Source organism: Garra rufa, chromosome 14 (genome assembly GCF_049309525.1).
Source record: "Garra rufa chromosome 14, GarRuf1.0, whole genome shotgun sequence".
NCBI classification, from domain to species: Eukaryota; Metazoa; Chordata; class Actinopteri; order Cypriniformes; family Cyprinidae; genus Garra; species Garra rufa.
In genome coordinates, this window is record NC_133374.1 from 10,589,141 (window position 1) to 10,615,664 (window position 26,524).

Below are 26,524 nucleotides of genomic sequence, written 5' to 3' on the forward strand. Positions count from 1 at the left end.
TCAGAAAGATTTCTGTAGGATCATGTAGGATCCCAAACTTTTGAATAGTAGTGCAAAAGTTACCTGCTGAAAAGATTAACAGCCTATTGCACCGTTTAAAGACAATGAATACTCTGTCAACTAGTGTTCCTTCCTGTTTCTACTCTGGTCTACAGCTTAAATGTGATAAAAGAATCAGACGTGAGTGCATGTGAGCTTTTTGCATTATATTTAATTTATAAAAGACAAAAAATTAGATGTCGCTAACTGACCATTATGTACCTCCACCCTTAGATGAAAGTGGATTTCAGGCGTGATATATTAGAGCCCATGGCAGCTTTCCTGCAGCTGTGTTGTGCTGAAATCCAAAGCTTTGCTTTGTGTGTTTTAGCATAGTGCCAGTATTCTGTTCAGACACAGAAAAGCAGACGTTGCGCTTCCACAGACTTAAACAACAACATCAGGCCTGATCTCACCCTGATTGGGCTTTCAGACCAGACCATCACAAACTGCCTAATCGAGGAAGCAACAGCCAGCACCCTTCTGTGTCCTACAGAACTATCTGGAAATTATGCAGCAAAGCATAAGTGGCTTTGTATGCATGAAACAAAAGTATAAAAGTGGTTTTATCAGATCAATATACAACATAATGCAGTTTCAGTTCATTCGTCTGAACAATGGATCAGACTAATGACATTCGTCACTCAAGAAGTGTTCTATATAAAAATATATGAGTTTCATTGGGTGACAAACTACTCTTTTGACCCTAGTGACAACATGTTATATTGAGCATTTACATGTAATGCGTCACTTTAAGGAAGCTGCCTTCTGAATGAGAAAATTCTGTCGGCTCCTCCACACTCAGTTCCTAAAATCAGACACGGGGGAGCGGAGCTGATATCAGTGCTTCTTTTCTCTTTTTTCCCCCCTCATACACTCCCCTCTAATGTGCACCGATGTTTCTGGAAAGATCTCATATCAGTTTTATGACTCCAGGTAAGGTCTAGCCTTTTCGAGTCCTTCCTGCAGGAAGCGAATGTATGTGGAAGCTGAAGGATCCTCAAAACCTGCTGAGAAACTGATAGCAGGCCCTTCTTCCTCTGGTTTCATGGATGTCTGGTCCAGGAAATTATTAGCATTGATGTGATGAACCTAGAGAAGTTACAGTGATATTCATCTAAGCAACCTGAACATGAACAGTTGGCACAGACTGAATAGTTGGTTAAGAAAGCTAAAGCAGACTCACCACAGTGCCGTTGGGCAACGCCACCATCATCTCCACTGGAAAAGTGTACTTTTCCAAATGTAAAGTAGCCTTTTCACTCAAGTGCAGATTCTTTTTATCAGCCTAAATGAAGGGAAATCACATTTAGCACTAATGTCTAAAAAAAAAAAAAAAAAAGTACCGTTTTGTTTAACTTTACAACATGTGTCAGCTAAATAACCCAAACTTCCCACCTGCAGATCCTCCAGCTCTTTGACTAGAGACCAGCTGCTGATAAAGCTCTGGTTGAGCAAGGCCAAAACGGGCGAACTCTCGAGGACTGTTTCTCGAAGAGTCCGCCCCGAACCTAAACGGAAATAAGGAGTGAGAGAAGTGTACAGAATGCAAATTAGAGAAACATCTAATGTACAATATTTGAAAGAACCTTAGAACTCTAGCTTTAAAACAGTTCTGATGCATGATTAAAGGGATAGTTTACCCAAAATTGAAAATTGTCAAGAATTATTTACGTTGTTCCAAACCCGCAAGACCTTTGTTCATCCTCGGAACACAAACCAAAATATTTTTTATGAAATGTGATAGCTATTTGACCTGCATAGACAGCAATGCAACTGAAATGTTCCCAGGCCAAGAAACATAGTACATTGTTAAAATAGTCCATTTGACATCAGTGGTTTAACCGCAATTTACGAAGCTATGAGAATAATTTATAAATATAAATAAATTTATTCAACATTTCTTCTCGATAATGGCAGAATGCATGATTTTAAGGAGAAGAATTGTTGAATAAAGTCATTATTTTTTGTTTTCTTTGCACACAAAAATATTAATGGACTGTTTTACGAATGTCCTAACTATGTTTTTGGGTCTGGGAACATTTCAGTAGCTTTGCTGTCTATACAGGGTCAGAGAGCTAAAGGATTATCATCAAAAATATCTTAATTTGTGTTTCAAAGATGAACACAAAGGTCTCACGGGTTTGGAACAACATAAGGGTGAGTAATTAATGGCAAAGTTTTCATTTTTGGGTGAACTGTCCCTTTAACTGCACCAAAACTTTGTATTATTTGTTATGCCTGTTTTTGGGTGTCCAACCTCAGCATGACTGGTCATCCAGAGCTCCCCAGAGCAGGATGGAGTGAACCAGCTTCTTCTCTGCATCAGCTCTGCTAAAGGCCTCACTGAATGGTAAATATGGCACCTTTCAAAAAGAAAACATCGATGAGATTGATAACAACAACATTGCAAACACTTCAACTGTTCAACCATCATCAGAAAAAATGCAATGATATCTTGTAGATTTCAGGTGTTTAAGTATAATCTGTGATACAGTTGAGGACTGAGAGGCAGGGGATTCACCTTACCTTTTTAAATGGGTACATTGTGACCTCCAGGCATCTGGATGCTGCTTCTCTGCTCAGCTCTTCACTCCAGACAATCTCCTCAAAGACAAACTGAATGGGCTCTCCTCCCTCCCCTCGGCTGTCAATCTTGTTCCCCTGCTCGTCATAGATCACTGAGGGAGTGGAGGGACCTTCTGCTCTGAGCTCCATCTAAAAACATATATGGCTCATTTACCTCATGCATGTTTCAGCTAAGAATGCAATAAGAAAACCTGACTAAAAAATGTGCAGCAAAAGCATTTTTAGTATTATGTATACCACAATTTAAAACCCTCAGAAGATGTTCTGCAAAAAAACATGAGCACTAACCTGAGGCAGGTATCCAATATCCACCTCCATGTTGCTGCTTTCACTGCCTCCATAAAGCCACTCCATGTCCACATTCAAAGATCTGCCATATAAAACACAGAATCAACTAGGGCTGCAGGATAATGGTTAAACTGATATGTTTTTTTTTTTTAAATCTCATCTAGTTTCCAGAGTATATTTATAGTATTTAACAAATTCTCTACATTAAGAAGTAATACAGTTAAATCTCTACTTATTCCAAATACCTAATAACCTACTGTTTTTCTATTAAAGGGGACCTATTATGCAAAAATCACTTTTATAAGGTGTTTGAACACAGTTGTGTGGCCGCAGTGTGTAAGAAAAACAGCATATAATGTTACAAATAAACCCACTCATTTTTTTTTAATAGTCCCAATAAATCAAAAACAGAACACGTCCCTACATCACTGTAAGGAGAAATTCCGCCCATTTGGGACGATCTCTGCCCTATCAGCATAGACACAGCCCTGAGTGAGAAGCCGCAGTCCGCCATTACGTTTTTCTTGCTGTAGCTGCTGGAGATATAGAAAGCCAGCACCAAAGAGGCATTACAAGTGTTGTGTTTTGGGATGCATCAACGAACATAGGAGTCTCCATAGACTTCCCTCCACCTGAGCCACTGAGGACACAATGGGTAAATTTCATTTTCAAAGGAAATGTCCCCAGGAAAAGGATTACTGACTTATAAACCAAGTATGTTTTCTGAGAGTTTCTGACATTTTCAGTGCGTGAGATTGTCCTGTTTTGTTTTTGCCAGCTCTTGTAGCTCCGCCCTCTTCTGAAAAAAAGGGCCAGGAGCACCAGCTCTTTTGCATTTAAATGGACAAACACAAAAACTGTGCGTTTTGGCTTATACTCTAAAAATGCAATTTTAACAAGCTATAAAATAAAAATTTATCCGTCAGGTATTTTGAGCTAAAACCTTACTTAAGTCTCTGATTAGTGTTGGGTCGAGTCCGAATCTTTAGCCATTCGAGTCCGAGTCGAGTCGGACTCAAGTCCAAGTACAAATGGGTCGAGTCCGAGTCCAACTGAACACTACTGTTTGTCAGTATCTTAACCTTGTTTTAACCTTTCCAACTAGAATAAGGCAATGACAATTTAAATGTAAAAAAGCAAACAGCTATTGCCATTTGGATTTTTGATTTCACACCATCTTATAATTAGTGTCCTGCTCAGCAAACTTTAAAGTCATGTAACAGAAGTTATAACTTATGTATTGTGACATATTTCAGAGTGAAACAGCTTTTAGAATGTGAAAAATTATAGGGCAGGACAGAACTTGTCTTTATTTGCTGTTATATAGTAAATGTATAAATTCAATGGGGTGGGTAGGAAGCTTAGTGAATGAGACCTGAGGAGCAGAAAATTCACCTCTTATCTCTGATTTTGGCTGTTTTGGGTTTTATATGATGAATGTTAAGACCTTAGACAGGGTAGATGGCATTTTGATTTTTTTTTTTCTTGGATGAAAATGAGGCTGTAAGGTGACAGTTTTTAAGAAGCAGTCTATGGAGGCCATGGAATAAAAGAGTAAAAAAAAAAAAAGTAAATTTGAGTTTATATTTCAAAATTCTGACTTTATTTTCACAATTCCGAGATTATATTTCACAATTTTGATAAGAAATGACATTCTCCCTTTTCCCCTCAGCTCAAAATCATGAGTTTAAATCCCACACTTCTGACATTTTTCCCCTCAGAAAACTCTGAGTTAATTTGAGTTATAAAGTCCGAAATACAACATATAAAAAAAAAAAAAAAAAAATTCTGAATTGTGAGATAAAATAGGCAAATTTAATATGACGCAGTCTGCTGCAGCAGGTTTACATTGCTGTCGCTTTAAGACCGGATGCACCGATCATATATTGTGACACATCTGTATTTCTCCCAACTGTTTAAATTCACTCACAAGACAAAACCGACCGCATTTGCATTAATACTCTCCAAGACGGTGCATTTTGACATTACTTTTCGTGTAAATGTGTAGCAATAACATCCAAAAGTAAACTTAATTCAGCATTTGCACGCTTACTGAGAGGCGCTTTCGTTGAGCGCACTTTGAGGGTTTGTGTATGCAAAGAAACCAGCAGGCTTTCAAGTTCTGGCAAGACTTTTAAACAAGTGCGAATACTGAATGTCACTTTCGTAATAAATTTTCGTCAACTGTCCCTGGACTCTGCAATTATTCCCGAGTCCGAAAAGCTTGAGTCTGAGTCAAGTCTGAGTCAAAACGCATCCGAGTCCGTGACAAGTCCGAGTCCGCTAAAAATTGAACTCGAGACCGGACTCGAGTCCGAGTACAAGTCCGAGTATCCCAACTCTATCTCTGATGTCCTCAGAGTGTGTATATCTTACATCTTGTAAAAAGGGGCATAATAGGTCACCTTTAATATGGATGAATGTGGAACCAGTGGACAAATATTGCAGACAATTATGCTAAAATAATTGAGAGAAACAGACTAATTATGCAGCCCTACACTCAACACCTTAAAAGTTCTTACAATTAGGAACAGTGGAAGGAAGACTGACTTGTCATTTGGGACGTAGAGGTGAAACTCTCGGACGTGAGAAGCATCTTTGGAGAGGATGATGTTACCAGCAAACTGCCCAGGAGTGAACCAGAATGGAAAGTCTGGAACATCATTTAGCTGGAACTCAGCATGGATTCTGTAATTAGTATGACAGCACAATATGATCAGACTCGGTTAGAGGCTTACTTTTAAAAAAAGTTAAAACTGAAATTACAATCAGATATTCTTTAAGTTACATACACAGAACATTTGGATGACGAAAACCTTACATGTTTTTTTAACTCACCTGAAAACAATGTCATAATAGAAGTCACTAGCAGCCCGGATACAAGCCACAGCTCCCTGTGAAGCGAAGCGAGTTTTCACAAAGGGTCGCGGATGAAACATACTCAGCAGAGAGTGGATCAGCACCTGGAGGGAAATGAAACAGTCACATCATCTATCCAGCAACTAAACAAATTGACTAAACAAGCCCTTGATAACCTCAGATCACCAATTTTTCAACGTGGGTAAATCAAAGTAACATTAAATGAAAACGGTTTGTTGATGTAATTCAGCTCAAGCATCTAAACAAATACAACTATCTGAACAATTTTAAAAGGTATATTTATACCTCTTTGCCTCGTGGTGTGGGAGGATGATAGCGGTTGTTGGGAAGGTAGCCAGTGAAGATGTTCAATTCGCTGGGAATGATCCACCAAGTATCGCCCAGGGCAGATTTCCCACTGGGTGGCAGGAAGGCTTTGAACTGACTGGCATAAAACGTGGATGAAGGAACAGCTGGACGTTTCCAAGATCTCAGCCCACTAAGAGAGCTGTGTGAAACCTGACGAGAAAGACACTGCACTCAGTTTACCTTATAAACACATTTTGGGTTTGTACCTTGTGACATGTCCACATTCTATAATTGTTTAATAGATTTAAGCTTAAATTTTCATCATATCTTATACATTCTCATTTCTTATTATGGGTAGTTGTAATTCAGTTATAAATTTTGTAATCATTTAAAAGATTTTAAAGTATCACCCTGTCTGTTTATAACCTTGTTAGCAGTTCAGACACATTTATAATAATGTGCAGTGTTTAAATTACCCCTAAAAAGCCATCTTTGCTTTTAGTCATGCTTTCCAGCAGTAGCGGCTGCATTTTAGCATTCACGGTCAGTGTCTCTCCATTTGGGTCATGTGGTATCTCCTCTTCAAACTCTGGGGGAGGTGCCACACCTTCAGGCAACAGAGATCAGGCATTACAATAATGCTTTAAAACACACAGCTGGAATTCAGTTTTCTACAGTGATAGAAATTATGGCCTTGAATCTTAATTCTGCTTCAATAGACAATATCTGCCAGTGAAAGGATGTTAGTGCTCAGAAAGTGCGCTGAAAGTGCACAGAGAGCAAGAGTAATACCTGTGAGTTTTTCTGCAATGGGTTTGAATTCCTCTGGACTGAGATAGAGGTCTTGATCAGTATCCAGGGATGAGAAGAAAAAGAGTCCGTCTGCTCCCAGTGCCTTCAGTCCTGCCTCCTACAAAAGACACAATCCAAACACAAAAGAAACCTCTATTGGCAGCACTGAACGTAAGCAATGCAACTGAACCGAACAAAACTCGCATATTTTGCTGATGACAATGGTCAGTTATTGTCATGTTTAGGGCTGTGCTAATTGGTCTGACTCCAAAAAAACATTTGGAGTACTATTGACTGCCAAAAGTTATAAAAAACTAAAAAGATGATTGCAAAAACTTAGGAACAAAAGGCGTTTGTGGTTGGCTGAACTGAAACATGACAACATTTGTGTTTGTTCTTATCATTTTCAGTCAGGCAGATGAAATATTAGGCTTATATCTTAATTAAAGCTGCCCGTACATATCTTTACCACCTATTAACTTTAGTTTGTCAAAATATTGCGCAGTAGTACATTAATCATATGAGTATCGCCAATATGACCGCACATCTGGGTAACTGGCCAATTCGTGATGTAAGTGCAAACCATCTTTTAATTTTGCAATTAGTTAAATAATCTGTTATAAATAAAAACAATCTGCTTTATTTACAGATTCTTTTTATACTCGATTACTCATCAGTGCTTGATTCATTACGAATCACATGTTTGAAAGACACGATTCAATGAGTCAGTGGCTTGCTGACTTTTGAACTACTCGGACTGATTCATCCGAATCATTCAGACTGGTTCTGTTGACCTGTTCCATTGATTTATTAAAAAGATTCGACTCGAATGAGCTGTATGCTGTATGCACAGCATATTTACCCTGAGGCAATAGGACACAATGTCTACGTGATTGTGTCTACTATTTTTTTTTAACTGAATTCTTGACATACTTTTTATGTTGTGTCTGGGTTTATTATCTTTCTGAGAAGTAGGGTAGCCTGGAAAGTCTATTTGTTGTACGAAGCGACACAGAAGTAACAGATATATGAGAAAGAGGGGGGTTGGTGCTCCAACAGACTTGCCCAGCTGTGGCAATTATCCAACCCTTATAAAACAGCGGGCAGCTGGAACAGCAGATGTAAGTTTACTGTTCTCACACAACAAAAGAAAGACGTGGCAAAGACAGTTCAGGTCTGGATAATTAATCTTAGAAGAATATTTGAAACTAAATTCTATTGCATTTTAACAAACTGCAAGGGCTACATGTGGCTTGAACAGTTGCGGTAAATCACTAGGAAGCATCCCTCCTTCACGGGTCAAACTGCAATGAAATTCTGACCAAACTGGTAGTAACTTACATGTCGTTTCACAAGCTGGACGTCCTGGTAATATTTAATACAAAAGGCGATGAAGGGAACAGCAGCGATGAGAAATAAACTGGAGAGTTGCACGAAACGTGAGCGGGCGCGTCTGCTGGATGGAGTCGCGCAATCTTCATTATGATCATCCTTTGGTTCTCCAGCAGGAGTTTTATCCACGTCTGCGGCCATCATCTAATAAATGTCTCTATCTGCTATGTAAATCACTACTGGGCAGCAAAAATAGCCCAGAGCGATATAAAAACTCTTAAGTGAAGTCACACTGTAGTCATTGGTTCGTCTTCGGTGTACAGTGAGCCGTTACATCGTAGCGGCGCAAGAGGAAATCACTCCTGCTTCTCCTGTTAGTGGATCACGTCTGACGCTCTTAAAGGGCCAGTGCGCACATTCATGCCTTTGAACTGGATGGGCGTTTGTTTAAATATTGTGAGCTGCCCTTCTAGACATTATTCAGAAGGTGACTACGTTGGTGAAAATGCTGTCTAGCTAGGCAGCCAAATAGGTTTTGAAACAGCATATGGTGTACGACCATAATTATAAGGTTCGGGGCCAAAGAATGTACTGGATCTGTCTTTTTGTCCTTTGTGCTAATAGTTAAATATTTGTGTAATGTACGTAAAAAGAACATTTCAACCACAGGCAAACTAGACGTGTAGACTATTTCAGTTAACAATAAGTGAGAACGAAAGAATTGGGTCAATAATATTCAAAAATGAGGAAACAAAAAGGTTATGAACATTATTTTTCATACTTGTTCAATAAACCATAAGTATTGCATGTTTGCATATGCTCCTGTGGAACAGTCAATAAGATGCCAACAGTTCCCAGGCAATTGAAGGCATAGTTCACTCAAAAATGTAAATTATGTCATTAATCACTCACCTTCTTGTTGTTCCAAACCCCTAAGACCTTTGTTCATCTTAGGAACACAAATTAGGACATGTTTGATAATCTTTCTGACCCTCCATAGACAGCAATGCAACTAAAATGTTCCCAGACCAAGAAATGTAGTAAGAACATTGTTAAAATGTGACATCAGTGGTTTAACCGTAATTTTACACAGCTAGAATGCTTTTTGTGCACAAAGAAACTTATTCATTCAACAATTCTTATCTTCCGCCCCATTGTCCTCCACCATTATTGAGTACCACAATGCATTTGCATAGGAACACTTACTCCCGCATAAGATCATTCACTCCTCCCACCAACAATCCCTGCCGGACCTAAGACTTTAACCTGCAACCTTCAGGTTACAAGTCTGACTCTCTAACTATTAGGTCATGACTGCCCCTAATGGGCCCCTATTAAAGCCAGTTACAAAACCTTAGGATATTATAGAGACCTTTTTATGACTCTAAAAAAAAAAAACACCAGAAGAAGGATTCCCATGGTCCCTGGTCACCTGAGTGAACAGGCCATAGTACTGCTGCAGGGAGGCATTAAGACTGCATAGGTGGCCAGGGCAATAAACTGCCATGTCTGTAATAAAGGAGGCCTAATACAGTGGTACAAGCAGACAGGAAGGACAGCTTATCATTTCAAACCATAAGTAACCATGTGTCATACAGTCGTGTTTGCGAACTTACAAGTGTCTTGGAACTGTCAAATCCAGTGTAGTCCACCAAGATGAGCACTGTATTACTGCACTGTAGTAGTTTTCACATCAACAATTGGCAATTATCTGCCATTCTTTGCCTCACCTCTTAAGCTCTGTCACGTTGGATGGGGTCTGGCAGACATTGTCTATAAGCCACTCTTGCTGTGTGCTTAGGGTCATTGGCCTGTTGGAAGGTGAACCTTCAGCCCAGTCTGAAGTTCTGAATGCTCTGGACAGGGTTATACATTTTGATGCATTGGAGCTTTTCTTCTACTCTGACAAATCTCTCAGTCCCTCCCACTCAGCAGCCCCACAGCATGAGGCCGGCAACTGCACACTTTACTTTTGGGATGTACTCTGCAGGTGAGCATTGCCTGGTTTCCTTCAAACATGATGCTTGGAATTGAGGTTCATCAGACCACAGAATCTTTTTTCTCACAGTCTGAGGGTCCTTTAGGTGTTTTGTTTTTTTTTGCAAACTGCAAGTGTGTTTTTATGGGTCATTCCAGCTGGAATCATCAAATTTTGGAAAAGTTCCCCACCTGACCTCCTCAGATTTGTCTGAAAAAAATCCATGTGATGGGTAATATGCCCAATAGATCATATACAAAATTTCAGATCTCTACTGTTCGTACTTTTTTCACAAAAAAATCTGTAAAAAAGTTAGTTTTTTACCCCGTTTTGGCATCACAGTCTGAGTGACCATGTTCAGACTGAAATATCTCCAGAACTAGTTGTGCCAGGTCCATGAAATTTTCTGGGCTAAGAGTCTTAGTCCAGAACTGCATGAATTACAACTCACAGCATTGTTAATGAATTTACACCTGAATGCTGGCCCTCTACTTTTCTTCAAAACTATTACTTTAAGGGTTTTCAGATGTCCATAGAAACCTCAATTTTCAATGTATAAGCATCAAACTTGGTAAATGGTCTGATATGTACTATGTCTTTCACATCCATTGATATCAGACAATAGAGTCTGATGGATGTTGAGATATTAAGGTCCAAAAATGGAAAAAATAAACTCATTTACACCAATGTTCAGAGCAATATTTCCCATGAATGACACTAGGTGTGAACATAAAACTTGTTTTTTTTTGAAAGAGCATATTGTTATTTAAAAAAAATTAGGATGGGGTTTTGCCTCATTTTTTATTTTTGCCTCATTGTAAAAAAAAAAAAAGTATGCACAGTAGAGATCTGAAATTTTGTATATGATCTATTGGGCATATTACCATCACATAGATTTTTTTCAGACAAATCTGAGGGGGTCAGGTTGGGACCATTTGATGATTCCAGCTGGAATGACCCTTATGGTTCTTTACTGAGAAGACTGAGTCTTGCCACACTGCCATAAAGCCCAGATCGATGGAGTGTTGCAATGATGTTTGTCCTTCTGTAAGTTTCTCTCATCTGCATATATGATCATGGAGCTCAACTAGAGTGACCATCAGGTTTTTGGTCAACACTCTAGCCAAGGCCCTTCTCCATAAATTGCTCAGCTCTAGGAAGAGTTGTAGTTGTTTCAAACTTTTTTTCATTAAAGGTAACGGAGACTACATGTTTCTGTGAACCTTCAATGCAGCAGAATTGTTTTTCTGAACTCTTCCCCAGATGTATGGCTTGATCCAATCCTGTTTCTGAGCTCTACAGGCAGTTTTGTTGTACCTTAGGGCTTGGTTTTTGCTCTGATATGCATTTTCAGCTGTTAGACCTTTTATTAAAATGTGCATGCCTTACCAATTCAAATGGATTTGCCAATTTGCCACAGGTAAATACACTTAACGTGTAGTATCATCTACAAACAATATGACTGCTGCTGGGCTAAATTTCAATGAGGGTATGAATATTTATGCAATGGAATAATTTTTATTTTTTTATTTTTAATAAATTAGCAAAAATGTTGAAACTGGTTTGTATGGTCTTGGTGTATGGTGTGTACATTGATGTGGGGGAGAAAAGGCATAAAAAATGAAGGGGTATGAATACTTTTGCAAGGCACTGTATGTGAAGCTTTGTCTCACTTGTTGAACTTATGTTTATTCTAATATTTACACATGTTAAGACATTTTCTGGAAATAATAGTTAAAAAAAGAGGATGTTTTCATTTTTTTGAGTTTATATTTACATAATGAACACTGTGAGTTCAGTCCCAGAAGGTTGCTCATTGTAAGCTGCCTTCACCAATGTAATTTCACAACAGTGTATGCAACTGTAGCCAGCTGTTTCAGACTTCTGAATGAAGTCTGAATTTACTGAGAATTGTCAATTAATATTTATCAAAATTATATCAACTTATTTTATATTTTTTGACTTACTCTCTATCGCCATAAATTATTTTCAGTTCTGAAACAGGTTAAATTGTTGGTCTAAGTCCAGACCTAATGGTTTTATTCAGAAGAGTCCAAAGAGGCAGAACATAGTCCTCTTTCAGTCCATATCTTCCTCGACCTGTTGTGTGTGAACCTCTACTTTTTTGGGTGGGATGTAGGAGCCCATTCCTGCTGCTCGCTCTGCCTCAGCCTGTGTATATGGCTCATCCCTCAGCTGCTTCAATCTAAAACACAAAAAAGCACTTGCAAAAACATGTATGCAGGTAATGTATTTCATAGTGTGTTTTCATGACTCGTCATCAATCGGCCATATTGGCAGCACTATATGTAAATAATGACACTGAACTGAACGAAACTCACATATTTTATTGATTATTTCTGATGAAAATGGTCAATTATTGTCATTTTTTGAGCTGTACTAATCGGTCAGACTGGGAAAAACATTTGGAGTATTATAGACTGCCAAAAGTTATAACAAATTAAGGAGAAGACTGCAAAAATCTGTCTGAGGAACAAAAGGCGTTTGTGGTTGGCCAAACTGAACCAGGACTTCCAAGGCAAGAATCTTGACAACTTTTGTGTTTGTTCTTATCATTTCCAGTCAGGTAGTATAATGGTTTATAATGGTTTATAATGGTTTACTCACCGTTTTTTATGAGGTTTGGACTTGAAATGCTCCTTCAGGGTTTTCAAATCGACAAAATATCTCCTTCAAAAAAGGAAGAAATTTCTGATAAAAAGCTGAATATTATAAAATGACAAAAAGATGAAAATACAAATAGTAAAAATAAAAAGTGTTACTTACGCGCAGTGCAGACAGTAATGCTGGGCACATCCTGTAACATCATAATCTACATCTTGCTTTAGTAACTTGACAGAATTTGCAGGGACCATGTCTACATGGATCTCGTCAAGGTCCTTCGTCCTGCGCTTTGTTTTCCATGTCTTGTTAATATTCTTCTTCTTGCCATTATTGTGGTTTCCGACCTGTTTGGACTTTCCCATGATCTAAAAACAAGAGGAGAAACAGTAGTTTTGGACATTTTTGAAGTGATTTTGGGGACCTGATTCGAACGTTAAGATAAACTGAAGTCTTCAACTTCTCCAAAAGACAACATGCATTAAAATAACAAAGTGATATCTGCTGTCTGAACTTTCTGCTGAGCTGTCAAATGTCTGAATACGAATAGCACATTGTGACATCTAAAACCAGCTAAAATGAAATTGCAGTTTAAAAACTGGCAAAATTGAGTCTCTTTTAAAACGTCTAAAAAAAGAAAACCCGTTCGTATGACACTGGTATAACTCTGAAAGAACAGTAAACAGTAAACAATTATATTCAATAAAACAACACATCAAATTTGCTTTCCATCTCGCAATATGACTATTCCCCAAGTTGTCCTTACAAACTTTAGATATGTAAAGCGTAATTGAAAAAGATATATATTTTTTACTTTACTCACGTTAACACGCAGCTGCCTTTCCGCACACACGTTGGGCACCACGGGAATAACTTCCGGGTCGGTAGAGTGCGCATGTATTGTGCGCGTTCACCAGATGGCAGTAACGTTACAGACAACACATGACTCAAAAATCAGACGAAGCAGGGTTGTTGCCTCGTTGCTATGGAGATTATATCGCAACCTTCCTGTAAAGCTTTTACTAAAACCAATTAAATACAGTAGTATGTCTGGTAAATATATTCATAGCACTTATTTCTAAAAGTTATAATATGTATTCTAAGCATAAATCCTTATTACTTGTAAAAATCATGTTTCTTTTATCTTTTTGACTGGTCACTTAAAGATAAAAAACACCTTGATTTAACTTTGCTACGCTTTGTTGCAGAGATTACAACTCTTAAAATATCTTACATTTTTCCAAATGGAGACAAATATGGTGAGTTAGCTAATACAGCTAAATGTTTACTATTATTTTATTAAGCCCACTGAACAGGTCTGGCATTTGTGTTTGAGATTAGAAGGCGAATGCTCTCGTACTTCAGATGGTGTGGTGATAAGACAAGGGTCTGGGACACAGACGTCAGCATCTGGAGTTACATACACTGGAGAATGGGGCAATGATAAGGTGTGTATGAGATTTATATATTAATAATAATTACAATATTTACTAAGTAAGTCAAACTTAATTCACATGTGCACTGCTGCCCAGGTCAGTGACATACTGGAGCTTCAGTCACCTGATCTCATTTTATAGTCTACTACTGGATTAATCATGATTTTATCTCAGTGTGTATGACACTAAATAAAAAAGGTAATTGCGACTTATCTCACAATTCAGACTTTTTTCTCGTGATACAAACTCGCAATTCTCGCAATATCTTGCAACTTTGACTTTTGTTCTTCTCAGAATTGCTAGTTTATATCTCACAATTCTGACTTTATAACACACAATTGCGAGTTATTGAGACAGAATAGAGGGTTTGCACTTACATCAGTTACCCTTGTGCATGGCCATATTAGAGATACTTGGATGTAAACAACAGCATGAATTGTACGTTTAATGTAATACTGAATAAGTTATGGTGTCTAAACCACAGAAAAAAATGTGTGGAAACTGCTAAACCATATAGAGAAAGACTTAGTAAGCAGGAAAGGGCGCAATAGTTTGACAAATTAAAGTTAATAGGTGGTAAAGATATGTACAAGCAGTATTAATTCAAATATTAACCTTATATTTCACCTACCTGTTCGGAAATTATAAGAACAAACATGAATGTTGTCAAGATTCTTGCCCTGGAAATTCTGGTTCAGTTTGTCCAACCACAAATGCCTTTTGTTTCACTTTTTTTTTTGCACTTTTCTCATTGATTTGTTATAACTTTTGGCAGTCTGTAGTATTCCAAATGTTTTTCCTGGTCCGAAGAAACCAGCCCAAAACATGACAATAATTGACCATATTCAGTAGCAGTAATCAGCAAAATATGCAAGTTCTGTTCAGTTCAGTGTGATTGTTTATGTTCAGTACCGCCAATATGGCCAATAATGGGTCGTGAAAACACTCTATTGTGACTATTGTTTTTCTCAGAATTGTGAGTTATTAAGACTAATTTTGAGATATAAACTCCCAGTTCTGACAACATCTTTCTTTTTCCTCTCAGAACTGTTTATTTCTCACAATTCTGAGAAAAAAGACTGAATTGCGAGATTGTATCGCACAATTCTGACTATATAACTTGCAATTGTGAGTTTTTTTCACATTCCTGAGAGAAAAAAAGTCAGAATTGCACGTTTGTATCACGCAATTCTGAAAATAAAAGGTAGCAATTAAATTTTTTATTATTTATTCAGTGGCAAAACAGGCTTCTATAGTTTTGAGCATATGCTACAACAAATTGGATGCCATGTAAATTCAGACAACTACCTTGGATAAGTATTTTTTGGACAAATAGTTATGTTTTAGTTGCTGGTGTCATGTGGCCTGTAGATGAATGGCAGAGGAACTCTTACATACCCTTCCGGGGCGTTTTACTGCGGCCTGTTCAGAGAAAACATGTATCATGGCAAAGGAACTTACCGATTTCCTGATGGGACAGAATACACAGGAACCTTTAACAACAACAGGTGATGTAGTATTTAATCAATCCTGCAAACATATGCAAATCAGGATTCAGCATTATTGTCATAAAGAAGGCTTAAGTGCCAAATAATAATTTGTTTTTACAGATTTGAAGGTGAAGGGGAGTTCACAGATTCACAAGGACTCGTATGGACTGGGATGTTCCATAACAAAGCGGCACTAGGACTGAAGCTCAAAGTCAACATGTGACATGCACACAAACACACTCGATTTAAATTAATACAGCAAATAAAATCTGTCCTTTTTTTCTGAACTAGATGGCATTGGTTAAGTGCTAAATTGTACACTGGACCAAACTGAACTTCAAAAGATATTCTGAAGGACGTTTAAGTCTTGATAGTACAATATGAACGGATTATAAAGCAATATTATAAAGCAAGCATTTGAGTCAGCATGAAGAATTACCACCCGTGAAACAACTCAAAGAGATCTTAGATAGAAAATGATGCATTACCAAAGCAAGCAGCCCTGAGGCATTGATGAGATCTGTAATACCAATGAAATAACTTCAGTTCCAGCAGCATCCACTGAATATCAAGAACACATGTTCCCACACATTGCACTTCAGAAAGAATCACCACTTTGTTTTGTGCAGGGGGTGAGAGGAATGTGATTCTCTGTGTACGGTTCAGCCATTGGTGGAGTGCATCTCCAAAATACAGGAGCACGCACAAGCAGCAGAGCTCATGACTGCGGTGAGAAGTCAGGAGTTGTGTAAGACCGTGAAGCTCAATTTCCCGTCCTCTGGAGTGAGAACGTGTTTACTGTGGATCAGCAGCTCAACTGGAGATCCACCACCCTTCAGTTCGCTTATAAAACTGAACCTGAAACTCTAGTGTGGGATGAAGTTTAAAACTGAATAACTTCTTGAGGGTGTTTTAATTTGTTTCATTGTTATACCTCAATTAAATTTGGTGTGACTTAATGTTCACTTTTGAGTTTACGACAATAATTTTGTGGGTGTTTTTTTGTTCATATGTCTAGCGGATCTGTTCCAGAGCTCATACAGAGTTCATTGTAAAATGGAAAATTGGTCTTAAAGGTTGAAGAGGAAATTTAATCGTTTGATTCTGAGCCATAAAAATGCAAACAGACGTCTCTATCTTTCTCCCTCTCTTCCTTCATCCATCCACTTACTGTAAAACAAGGCCTCTTTTTGTCCTTGACTTCATCAGACTCACATGGTTCAAAGAGGAGGGGTAGAGATATGTGGAACAGATGAGAGAGAGAGAGAGAGAGAAAGACAAGTGATAGAAAGACAAAGCCACAGAATCAGAGAGCTCGTCTGTCATTTCTTACCATATCAAAACATACAAGTGTGACATTTCATTGGCTTGTACAATCAGTTTTGAGCAAAGAAACTACTAGAAAGGATCCAAACCACATAGGATTTTAAACGACAGTACTGGATTTGGACCTGGAAGACCATTGGATCATGGAGAATGGCAAAATAGATGGTAAACAATCTTTTTAATCAGTTTTTAAATAAGAGTTCAATGGATGCCACTTGAAAACTTCGTCTAGGTGCATGTTCTGTCATCTTCTGTTTGATAAAGTTTTGTGTTTTTGCAGGCACAAGTAATGACATAGATGCCATAGATCTTCAGGTAAACTAAGTTGGCCTTTCTCTCACTCACTTCTCATGATTTTGTATGCTTTAGTGTGTGTTTGTGTGTTTTTGCGTCAAATTAGATACTCTGTTTTAAGCACTCTGTTTCATTATTCCCTAATTCTAATCACACACACTTGCACGAATTACCACTGTTAATAAAATAGAAGTCATTGAAACAATGAATTGCTAATAGGAAGAGTGTGACAGAACTCAGGCCGCATTTAGCTTGACCCTCCCTAATGCTATTGAGACTGATATGAAGCGCCTATTTACCTTAATCTCTCTCTATCTGGGTTTGTCTCTTATTGAGTATTGGTGACCTCTGACTTGTTGTTTTAGTTGCAGGCAATGTGGGTGGAGCTAAAATCTGGAGTTGGAAGTGTGGTGGAAGATTTCGCCACCCTACGGCAAACCTACAGCCGTCTGGAGGAAAAAGTCTCCACCTATCAACAAGAAACTAATGAAAAGATCCTGTCTCTCAGAAACACACTTAACACGTTACAGGTATTAACACACAGTTATATTATGTGATATAAACAATATAATTGAATGGTTTAGAAGTTTAGGGTCAGTAAGATAAAAAAAAGATGATTTCTGAAGGATCATGTGAGACTGAAGACTGGAGTAATGGATGCTGAAAATGCAGCTTTACATCAAAGGAATAAATTACATTTGAAAATATATTTAAATAGAGAACAGTTATTTTAAATTGTAACAATATTTCACAATATCACTTCTTTCAAAAACAAAAACCTTTTCGACCTCAAACCTTTGAATGGTTTAATATTAAAATGAATACATTTTATTAAAAGAAAAAAAATTACAATTATTTAAAAAAAAAAAGTAATTTAAACATAAATATAATATTTTTCTAGAATAATTTAATCTATAGTATATTTTTTTAAATTGTATTTTATGTATTTTTCTGCATCATCGTTTTGAAATGTTGCTTATATTTTGACGAAACTGTGTAATTTTTTATTTTATTGTGTGTGCAGGAAGACATGAGCACAGCTTTAACACAGCTCTCTGAGGTTAGGTCTAACCAAAAAGACCTGCAGAAGGACCTGGACCTCATGCAGAGCACACAACACAGGTGATACACAACTTCTTTTAAATTCTTTCACAATTCATGCTACAGTGTATTAAACCAAAAAAATAAGCTTGGCTTTTTTTTTGGCTTTATTTGAAAATCTAAATATATGAACATGCGGTATCATTGGCAGGAAAGGCTCAAAGGGGGAGGGGTCAGTGGATGGCCACGCCTCTCTAAACAGCCAAACAGAACTCAGTCTCATTCAGCATTACATCAGCAGCCTTTCAGCCAATCAGAGTGAGTATTACGATTTTATTTGAATGTCAATAGTGTCACGGTTTAGGCGGGTTGAGGAGTGGAGAAGGAGAAACCGGAGTAAATGGCATCAAAAAGTTTAAAGAAAAACACAAAAAAATTACAAACAAACAAAATCCAGGAGTACACAGAAAAACCAACGTAACATTATCGACGGACCTTGAAACTGAGGAAACAAACAACTTAAATAGGAGTGGCAGGGGGTGTAGCAAATTAACAAGACAGGTGAACCAAATCAAAGCTAATAGGGACAAACCAATAAACACAATTACAGGGGGAGACAAAGGGAAAACTAACTGAAGTCCATGTGAGGGGGAAAAACACTAGGAAACACTGACAAATAGTGTATAGAGTGTTTTCACAACGCGTCATCAATCAGCCATATTGGTGGCACTCAACGTGAACCAAACGAAACTTGAATATTTTGCTGATTATTGCTGCTGAAAATGTTCAATTATTGTCATGTTTTGGGCTGTACTAATCAGTCAGACCGGGAAAATATGGCCATGCATCCAGGTAACTTACCAAAACGTGACGTAAATGCAAACTCTCTATAGATGACAATAGGTTGTGTTTGTGTGGTTAGACTCTTATCCTGAGCATGACGGTCAAATGAAGTCTCCAGTGTGGAGGGAGAGAAAAAACAACCGAGATCTGAAAGAACAAAACAACTCAACTATAAGTGAGTGATATACATATAAATAAAAGTGAATGCTTCTATTTTTCATTTGTCATCTTTTAAGCAAAAAGAACTGAAAAGTGAACAAAATCATGCCTTTTTTCAGCTCAGAGGCAGACTGCAGCACTGGAACTGTTGGAGTCTGAGAGAGTGTATGTATCGTATCTCTCACTCCTCTTGAAGGCCAACATCAGTTTTAATGGCTCAGAAAACGTCAACCTCAAAGACAAACGGTAACTACGGATCACTTTAACACTTATATTCACTACCAGTCAATATTTTTAATGTTTTTTAAACAAGTCTCTTCTGCTCACCAAGCCTGCATTTATTTGATCCAAAGTGCAGCAAAAACTGTTACTATTTAAAATAACTGCTTTCTATTTGAATATATTTTAAAATATAATTTATTCCAGTGATCAAAGCAAACTGTTCATCATTACTCTTCAGTGTCACATGATCCTTCAGAAATCCTTCTAATATGCAGATTTGCTGTTCAAGAAACATTTTATTATCATTATTATTATCAATATTTAAAACAACTGACTACATTTTTTTCAGGATTCTTTGAGGAATAAAAAGATCCAAAGATCAGCATTTATCTGAAATAAAAAGCTTTTGTAACATTATACACTATTTAATTCAAAAGCTTGGAGTCAGTATAATGTTTTGTTTTGGGAAAGAAATATAGAAATAAATATTTTTATTTAGCAAGGATGCTTTAAATTGATCAATCGTAAATAGTAAACTTTATATTCATCAAAGAAACCTGAAAAAAATTACTTTTCAATATAATAATAATAATAAATGTTTTTTTTAGCAACAAATCAGAATATTAGAATGTTGTTGATATTAGTAATTACACATTTGATGGAAAAAATGTAAATGTAATTGTTTTTATTCCCTTTTCTTTCTCTCAGGCCTTTCCCTCCCTCTCTACGCTTCTTGATTCAGCAGCATCTGGAACTCCTTCACCTCCTCCAGGAGAGAGTTCTTAAGAGCCACTGGCAAGGAATCATGGGAGATGTATTTCTTAGACTCACCAGCAAAGAAGTAAAATATGATAAAAAGTGAAAAAGAGGTTATTATTCTATCATGTCTTAAAGTACACTATTTAATCTGAAATGTGTGCTTTGCAGAGTGATTTTCTGGATCATTATGTATCATATCTACGGGACCTGCCAGAATGTTTGACAGTTGTTAGTCTCTTCTCTTCAAAATCAGGCAGCTTGCTGGAGGTATACATGCACACATTTTATATTTAATATATACAAGATTAAAAACACCTAATTTTTTTATATGATGATATTTGAGGCATATAGAGGCATTATTTGAGACAAATCCATATAACTGCCTTCTGATTGCTTTATATGTTTGAATCTAGAGTGACATCACAGGGGATGAGACACGTCCATCTCTGCACTCTCTGCTTCTACAGCCTGTCCAACGTATCCCAGAATACCATACGCTCCTCCAGGTGGCCAAACTCATCTTTATGGCATGTTTATTACTTGTGCATGTTTGATAAAGTGATACTTGTGTGTAAAAATTGTCTTGTCAAGAAAATGCATGTATGTGTCCATTTGTATGTTTCTGTGTTTTACAGAGTCTTCTACAGCAGACAGAATCAGAGCATCCAGACTATTACCTGTTACTGGTGTCTGTGCAACAACTCCGAACTTTCATGGCCCAGTATAGCCATCTGCTACAACACAACCAGGAGCTCCTCACACACAGTCATGCCCTGCGAGAACACACACACAACCTGTGCACACACCAGCAGGAACGGCCCTCACACACACGAAAAGAGCTTAGCAGGTAAGTCCAAGTGAACAAATATGTGTTTTTGTGTTGTAAGTTTTACTGGCTCTTGTTTTTCATGTCAGATCTACAGTGAGACAGCTGTATAAAGTCGACTATGAGAAAAATTACAGCAACACAGGCGCACAAAGGTGAGTAGATAGATGCACCAACTAAATATATATATATATCACAAAATGAGCTCTTTGTGAATTTATGGGTGTTTCTTCAACTTCAGGCACTTGTATGTCTTTTTTTTTTTTTTTACATGCCTTCATTATGCACTGCATGGATTTTAATTATTTTTTTAATCTTCCTCTAGAAATACAATAATCCTTCATGAAATATGACTTAAAACTATAATTTAAAAAAAAAGTAAAAAAAAACATAAACCATTGTTTTATTTATTGCATGAAAATAAACACACTGACAATTTTCATGCCAAGTAGAGTGAAAAGAGTGTTTAAGATTAAATTTAATACAGTAACTAATACTTTTAATTTGCAAGGATACATTAATTTATGAAAGCCCATTTCCGCCACTGAATAAAAAATAAAAAAGGTAATTGCGACTTAAAAATTCTCACAATAGCGAGTTTACATCTTGCAATTCTGACCTTTTTTCTTCTGTGAAATAAAGTCAGGATTGCAAGATAACTCACAATTCTAATTTGTGAGTTGTAAAATCAGAATTGCTAGATGAACTCAAATCTGACTTTTTTTCTCAGAGCTGCATGACACAAACTCCTAATTTTGAGTTATAAAGTCAGAATTGTGACACATAAACTTGCAATTCTGAGAAATAAAGTCAGAATTGCTAGATAAAAACTCACAATTCTGACATTTATTCTCAAAATTGAGGTATAAACTCATAATTGTGAGTTGTAAAGTCAGAATTGCTAGATAAACTCACAAATCTGACTTTTTTTCTCAGAGTTGCATGATACAAACTCATAATTTTGAGTTATAAAATCACAATTGCGAGACATAAACTCACAATTCTGAGAAATAAAATCAGGATTGCAAGATATAAACTCACAATTCTGACTTTTTTCTCAGAATTAAGGTATAAAGTCATAATTGTGAGTTGTAAAGTCAGAATTGCTAGATAAACACAAATCTGACTTTTTTTCCTCAGAATTACATGATACAAACTCGCAATTTCGAGTTATAAAGTCAGAATTGAAAGACAAAATCGCAATTCTGACTTTTTTTCTCAGAATTGAGGTACAAAACTCATAATTGTGAGTTGTAAAGTCAGAATTGCTAGATAAACACAAATCTGACTTTTTTCAGAATTGCATGATACAAACTCACAATTGCAAGCTGTAAAGTCAGAATTGTGAGTTTATGTCTCGCAATTCTGACTTTATAGCTTGCAATTGTGAGTTTGTATCATGCAATTCTGAAAAAAAGTCAGGACTGCAAGATATAAACTCACAATTCTTACTTTTTTTCTCAGAATTGCATGATACAAACTCAATTTCGAGTTATAAAGTCAGAATATCTAGATATAAACTTGCAATTCTGACTTTCAGAATTGAGGTATAAACTCATAATTGTGAGTTTTAAAGTCAGAATTGCTAGATAAACTCACAAATCTGACTTTTTTTCTCAGAGTTGCATGATACAAACTCATAATTTCGAGTTATAAAGTAAACAATTGCGAGACATAAACTCGCAATTCTGAGAAATGAAGTTGCAATTGTGAGAATTAAAGTCAGCATTGCTAGAAATACTCCCAGAATTGTGAGAAAAAAGCAGAATTGTGAGGAAAAAAAGCCACAATTGTGAGATACAATCTCATAATTGCAAGAAAGTCATAATTGCGCATTTGTAACCTCGTAATTCTGACTTTATTTCTACAAGTTCTGAGTTTATATCATGCAATTATGGGAAAAAAGTCTGAATTGTAAGTTTATCTCTTTCAAAAATATTAAAAAGTGCCTGTAATTAAAAATTACATCTTCTTTTTTTGTAAGTGATCCCTCTCGACGTCACAAACGCTACCCCGACTATGAAGCGGCACCCTATCACTACGACCCAGAAATCCCATCCCCTGTCTCCTTCCTGTCTGACTCTGACTCTCGGCACAAACCCGTCTCAGTTCCTCTGCGCAGCATTCCAGAGACCGAGGGAGCGGGATCTGTCCTCTCTGATGCTCTAGGTGCGCTCTTTCCCTATGGAGCCGGAGGCTCTCGATGCTCAAGCCCGTCTCATTCCTCTGACTCCAGCATTGATATCGCCTTTGTGCATTGTAGTCCTTCTCACAGTCCACCTCGACAGTCCCGCAGTAGGGGACGAAACGCTGGGGGTATGGTTTATAGGTCCAACAGAACCTGTGTGTCACCTGACTCAGCAGATATAGTGAGACCACGCCCTCTACAGGCAGTGCAGAGAAAGAGCAAATCACTGAATGGCCTGCAGATGGACAGTATTGATAGCCACGCCCACCAGACGAAAACTCCCGCCCACCCGAGGCTGGAGCGCCAGTCAAGTGGGAAAACAAGACAGAGACCCAGCAGTCCAAAACACAGAAATGAGACACACACTGACACAGAGGAGCAGCCACGAATAGTGCATCAAAAGGTACACACTGTAAATGTTAGAATTGTCCCTAAAAACAAAACAAAAAAAAGCTAATTGAATTAATATGCATTTATCTAAATGTGAGTGTGTGAAAGCTCATTCTGCTTGTTCCTCAGGATCCTAGAAGCCTGGTGTGGGAGGAGCTTAAATTGAGGGGTGTGTCTGATGATTATGACCACACCCCCTTGAGTGAACGCAATAGGAAAGAAGGAAAAGGATTTAGGAGCTCCTTCAAAAAGCTCTTTAAGAAGAAGTAAGTTAAAAAGAGGAGACACACGGCTACTTTGCTGCACAATGTCCTCACTTTTGATGCTTTGTGTGTGTGTGTGTGTGTGTGTGTGTCAGGTCTAGTGGCGACGGAAAGGAGAAGACAGCAGTGAAAGCTGAGTGTCAAAGCAGTGGAGAGCTGGAGACCACCAAAGTCCCCCACATAGGAGACATTGACAGAGGAACTGCTGTTTAAACTAAGTGGTTCTCAACTGGTTTTGATTCAGGATACAGATTTTACGAAGAACATTAAGTGGTGATTCAACACAATACCACAAATGCTTGGTCTTTGGTGTTTGCTCTCTAAATATCTCTTAAATGTCAAGGCATGTTATTTTGCATGATAAATTAATTATTAATATAATTTTGGGCAGAAATATGAGGACATTTGGTTCTTGCATTGTTTATGCAAATATATACTCACAAATATAAACATGTATCCATCTTTTGCTCAGTTTATGCTGGGCCACGCTGACAGGATGCAAAACTGCATCTGATCAAATGTATAATATTAAAGAGATAGTTCACCCAAAAATGTAAATTCTGTCATTAATTACTCACCCTCATGTTCTAAACCCTTAAGATCTTTGTTCATCTTCAGAACACAAATTAAGATATTTTTTATGAAATCCGAAAGCTTTCCGACACATTCAGGGACCAGAAAGATACTAAGGATATTGTTAAAATAGTCCATGTGACATCAGTGGTTCAACTGTAATGTTATAAAGCTACCACAATACTTTTTGTGCAAAAAAAAAAAAGCAGCTTTATTCAACAATTTCTTCTCCTCCGTGTCAGTCTGTGCTGTCTATGCAGGGTCAGAAGGCTCTTGGATTGCATCAAAAATATCTTAATTTGTGTTCGAATGACTTACAAACTTGGAAAGACATAAGGGTGAGTAATTAATGACAGAATTTACATTTTTGGGTGAACTATCACTTTAATTACTCATAAATATAAACACTGCTATAAATTCATGTTGTGTATTTTACAAATAAAATGTAAATACATTTGAATGCAAATGTAAATGTTGACAATTAAAATAATAAAGCAATAATAAAGCAAATCTTATTTTAAGGTAACAGTTTGTGTACAGGTGAGGTCAGAAGTTTACATACAACTTGCATTATCTGCAAAATGTTAATTATTTCACCAAAATAAGAGGGATCATACAAAATGCATGTTATTTTTTATTTAGTACTGACCTGAATAAGATATTTCACATAAAAGACATTTACATATAGTCCACAAGAAAAAAATATATTTGAATTTAAAAAATATGACCCTGTTCAAAAGTTTACATACACTTGATTCTTAATCTCAGCAGCTGTTTTTTATTTTATTTTGTTTAGTGATATTTGTTCATGAGTCCCTTGTTTGTCTTGAACAGTTAAACTGTAAGCTGTTCTTCAGAAAAATCCTTCAGATCCCACAAATTCTTTGGTTTTTCAACATTTTTGTATATTTGAACCATTTCCAACAATGACGGTATGATTTTGAGATGCAACTTTTCACACTGAGGACAACTGAGAGACACGTATGCAACGTATGCAGGTTCAAACGCTCACTGATGCTCCAGAAGGACATACATAATGCATTAAGAGCCGGGGGTGAAAACATTTGGAATTTGAAGATCAGGGTAAATTTAACTTATTTTGTCTTCTGGGAAACATCTAAGTATCTTCTGTAGCTTCTGAAGGGCAGTACTAAACAAAAAAAAAGATATTTAAGCAAAACAAGAAAAATGTACACATTTTAAATCTGTTCAAAAGTTTACACCCCTGGCTTTTAATGCATTATATTTCCTTCTGGAGCATCAGTGAGCGTTTGAACCTTGTGTAATACTTGCATATGGTTCAAATACACAAAAATAAGTTTAAATACACAAAAATGCTGAAAAACCAAAGAATTTGTGGGACCTGAAGGATTTTTCTGAAGAACAGCAGGCAGTTTAACTGTTCAGGACAAACAAGGGACTCATGAACAACTATCACTAAACAAAAAAACAGTTGTGGTAATCATTCAGGTAAGAACACAGTATTAAGAATCAAGTGTATGTAAACTTTTGAACAGCGTAATTTTTATAAAAACCTCAACTGTAAATGTGTGTGCATGTGTGTGTATATATATATATATATATATAATATATATATATATATATATATATATATATGACAAAAATAACACCATCCAGACGTATTTGATATTTTTTCACCTTGGTTTAATGTGTTAAATCTCATAAAAGAGTTTCACATTTGAAACAAAATATTGGCTTTATACAGTCTGTAAAACTCAAATTATTTTACACTATATACAAGACATGTGCATCACATCACACAAAAGAACGCTGCTGTAGTGAACATGGAGTAGTTGGACACACGCTCTGTACTCAAAGCATCCGACATCACGTGTGTGACTCTTTCAAACATATTACTGGAGTAAATGTTACTGGAGATCAAACT

General features: G+C 37.0%; 3 protein-coding genes across 3 annotated transcripts; 1 reads left to right on the forward strand and 2 right to left on the reverse strand.

Moving 5' to 3' along the window:
• Positions 1–191: 191 nt before the first annotated feature.
• On the reverse strand, positions 192–8,574 carry LOC141284771 (selenoprotein N-like). Its single transcript, XM_073817785.1, has 12 exons — positions 8,218–8,574; positions 6,877–6,994; positions 6,561–6,691; positions 6,082–6,294; positions 5,755–5,879; positions 5,467–5,604; positions 2,917–2,998; positions 2,569–2,757; positions 2,300–2,405; positions 1,438–1,550; positions 1,226–1,327; positions 192–1,131 (listed from the first exon to the last, which is right to left on the reverse strand). The coding sequence occupies exons 1-12, from the start codon at positions 8,410–8,412 to the stop codon at positions 964–966; spliced, it is 1,680 nt and encodes a 559-aa protein (XP_073673886.1). The 5' UTR covers positions 8,413–8,574; the 3' UTR covers positions 192–963.
• Positions 8,575–11,849: 3,275 nt separating this feature from the next.
• Positions 11,850–13,667, reverse strand: LOC141285361 (zinc finger protein 593-like). Its single transcript, XM_073818377.1, has 4 exons — positions 13,632–13,667; positions 12,974–13,176; positions 12,815–12,877; positions 11,850–12,392 (listed from the first exon to the last, which is right to left on the reverse strand). The coding sequence occupies exons 2-4, from the start codon at positions 13,171–13,173 to the stop codon at positions 12,266–12,268; spliced, it is 390 nt and encodes a 129-aa protein (XP_073674478.1). The 5' UTR covers positions 13,174–13,176; positions 13,632–13,667; the 3' UTR covers positions 11,850–12,265.
• A 3,358-nt stretch (positions 13,668–17,025) lies between these two features.
• Positions 17,026–25,133, forward strand: LOC141285076 (uncharacterized). The gene is made up of 15 exons (XM_073818114.1): positions 17,026–17,225; positions 17,341–17,375; positions 17,720–17,884; positions 18,379–18,476; positions 18,607–18,713; positions 19,318–19,413; positions 19,517–19,643; positions 20,328–20,460; positions 20,547–20,645; positions 20,792–20,884; positions 21,014–21,225; positions 21,294–21,359; positions 23,189–23,795; positions 23,912–24,048; positions 24,141–25,133. The coding sequence occupies exons 1-15, from the start codon at positions 17,204–17,206 to the stop codon at positions 24,256–24,258; spliced, it is 2,115 nt and encodes a 704-aa protein (XP_073674215.1). The 5' UTR covers positions 17,026–17,203; the 3' UTR covers positions 24,259–25,133.
• The last annotated feature ends 1,391 nt before the right edge of the window (positions 25,134–26,524 follow it).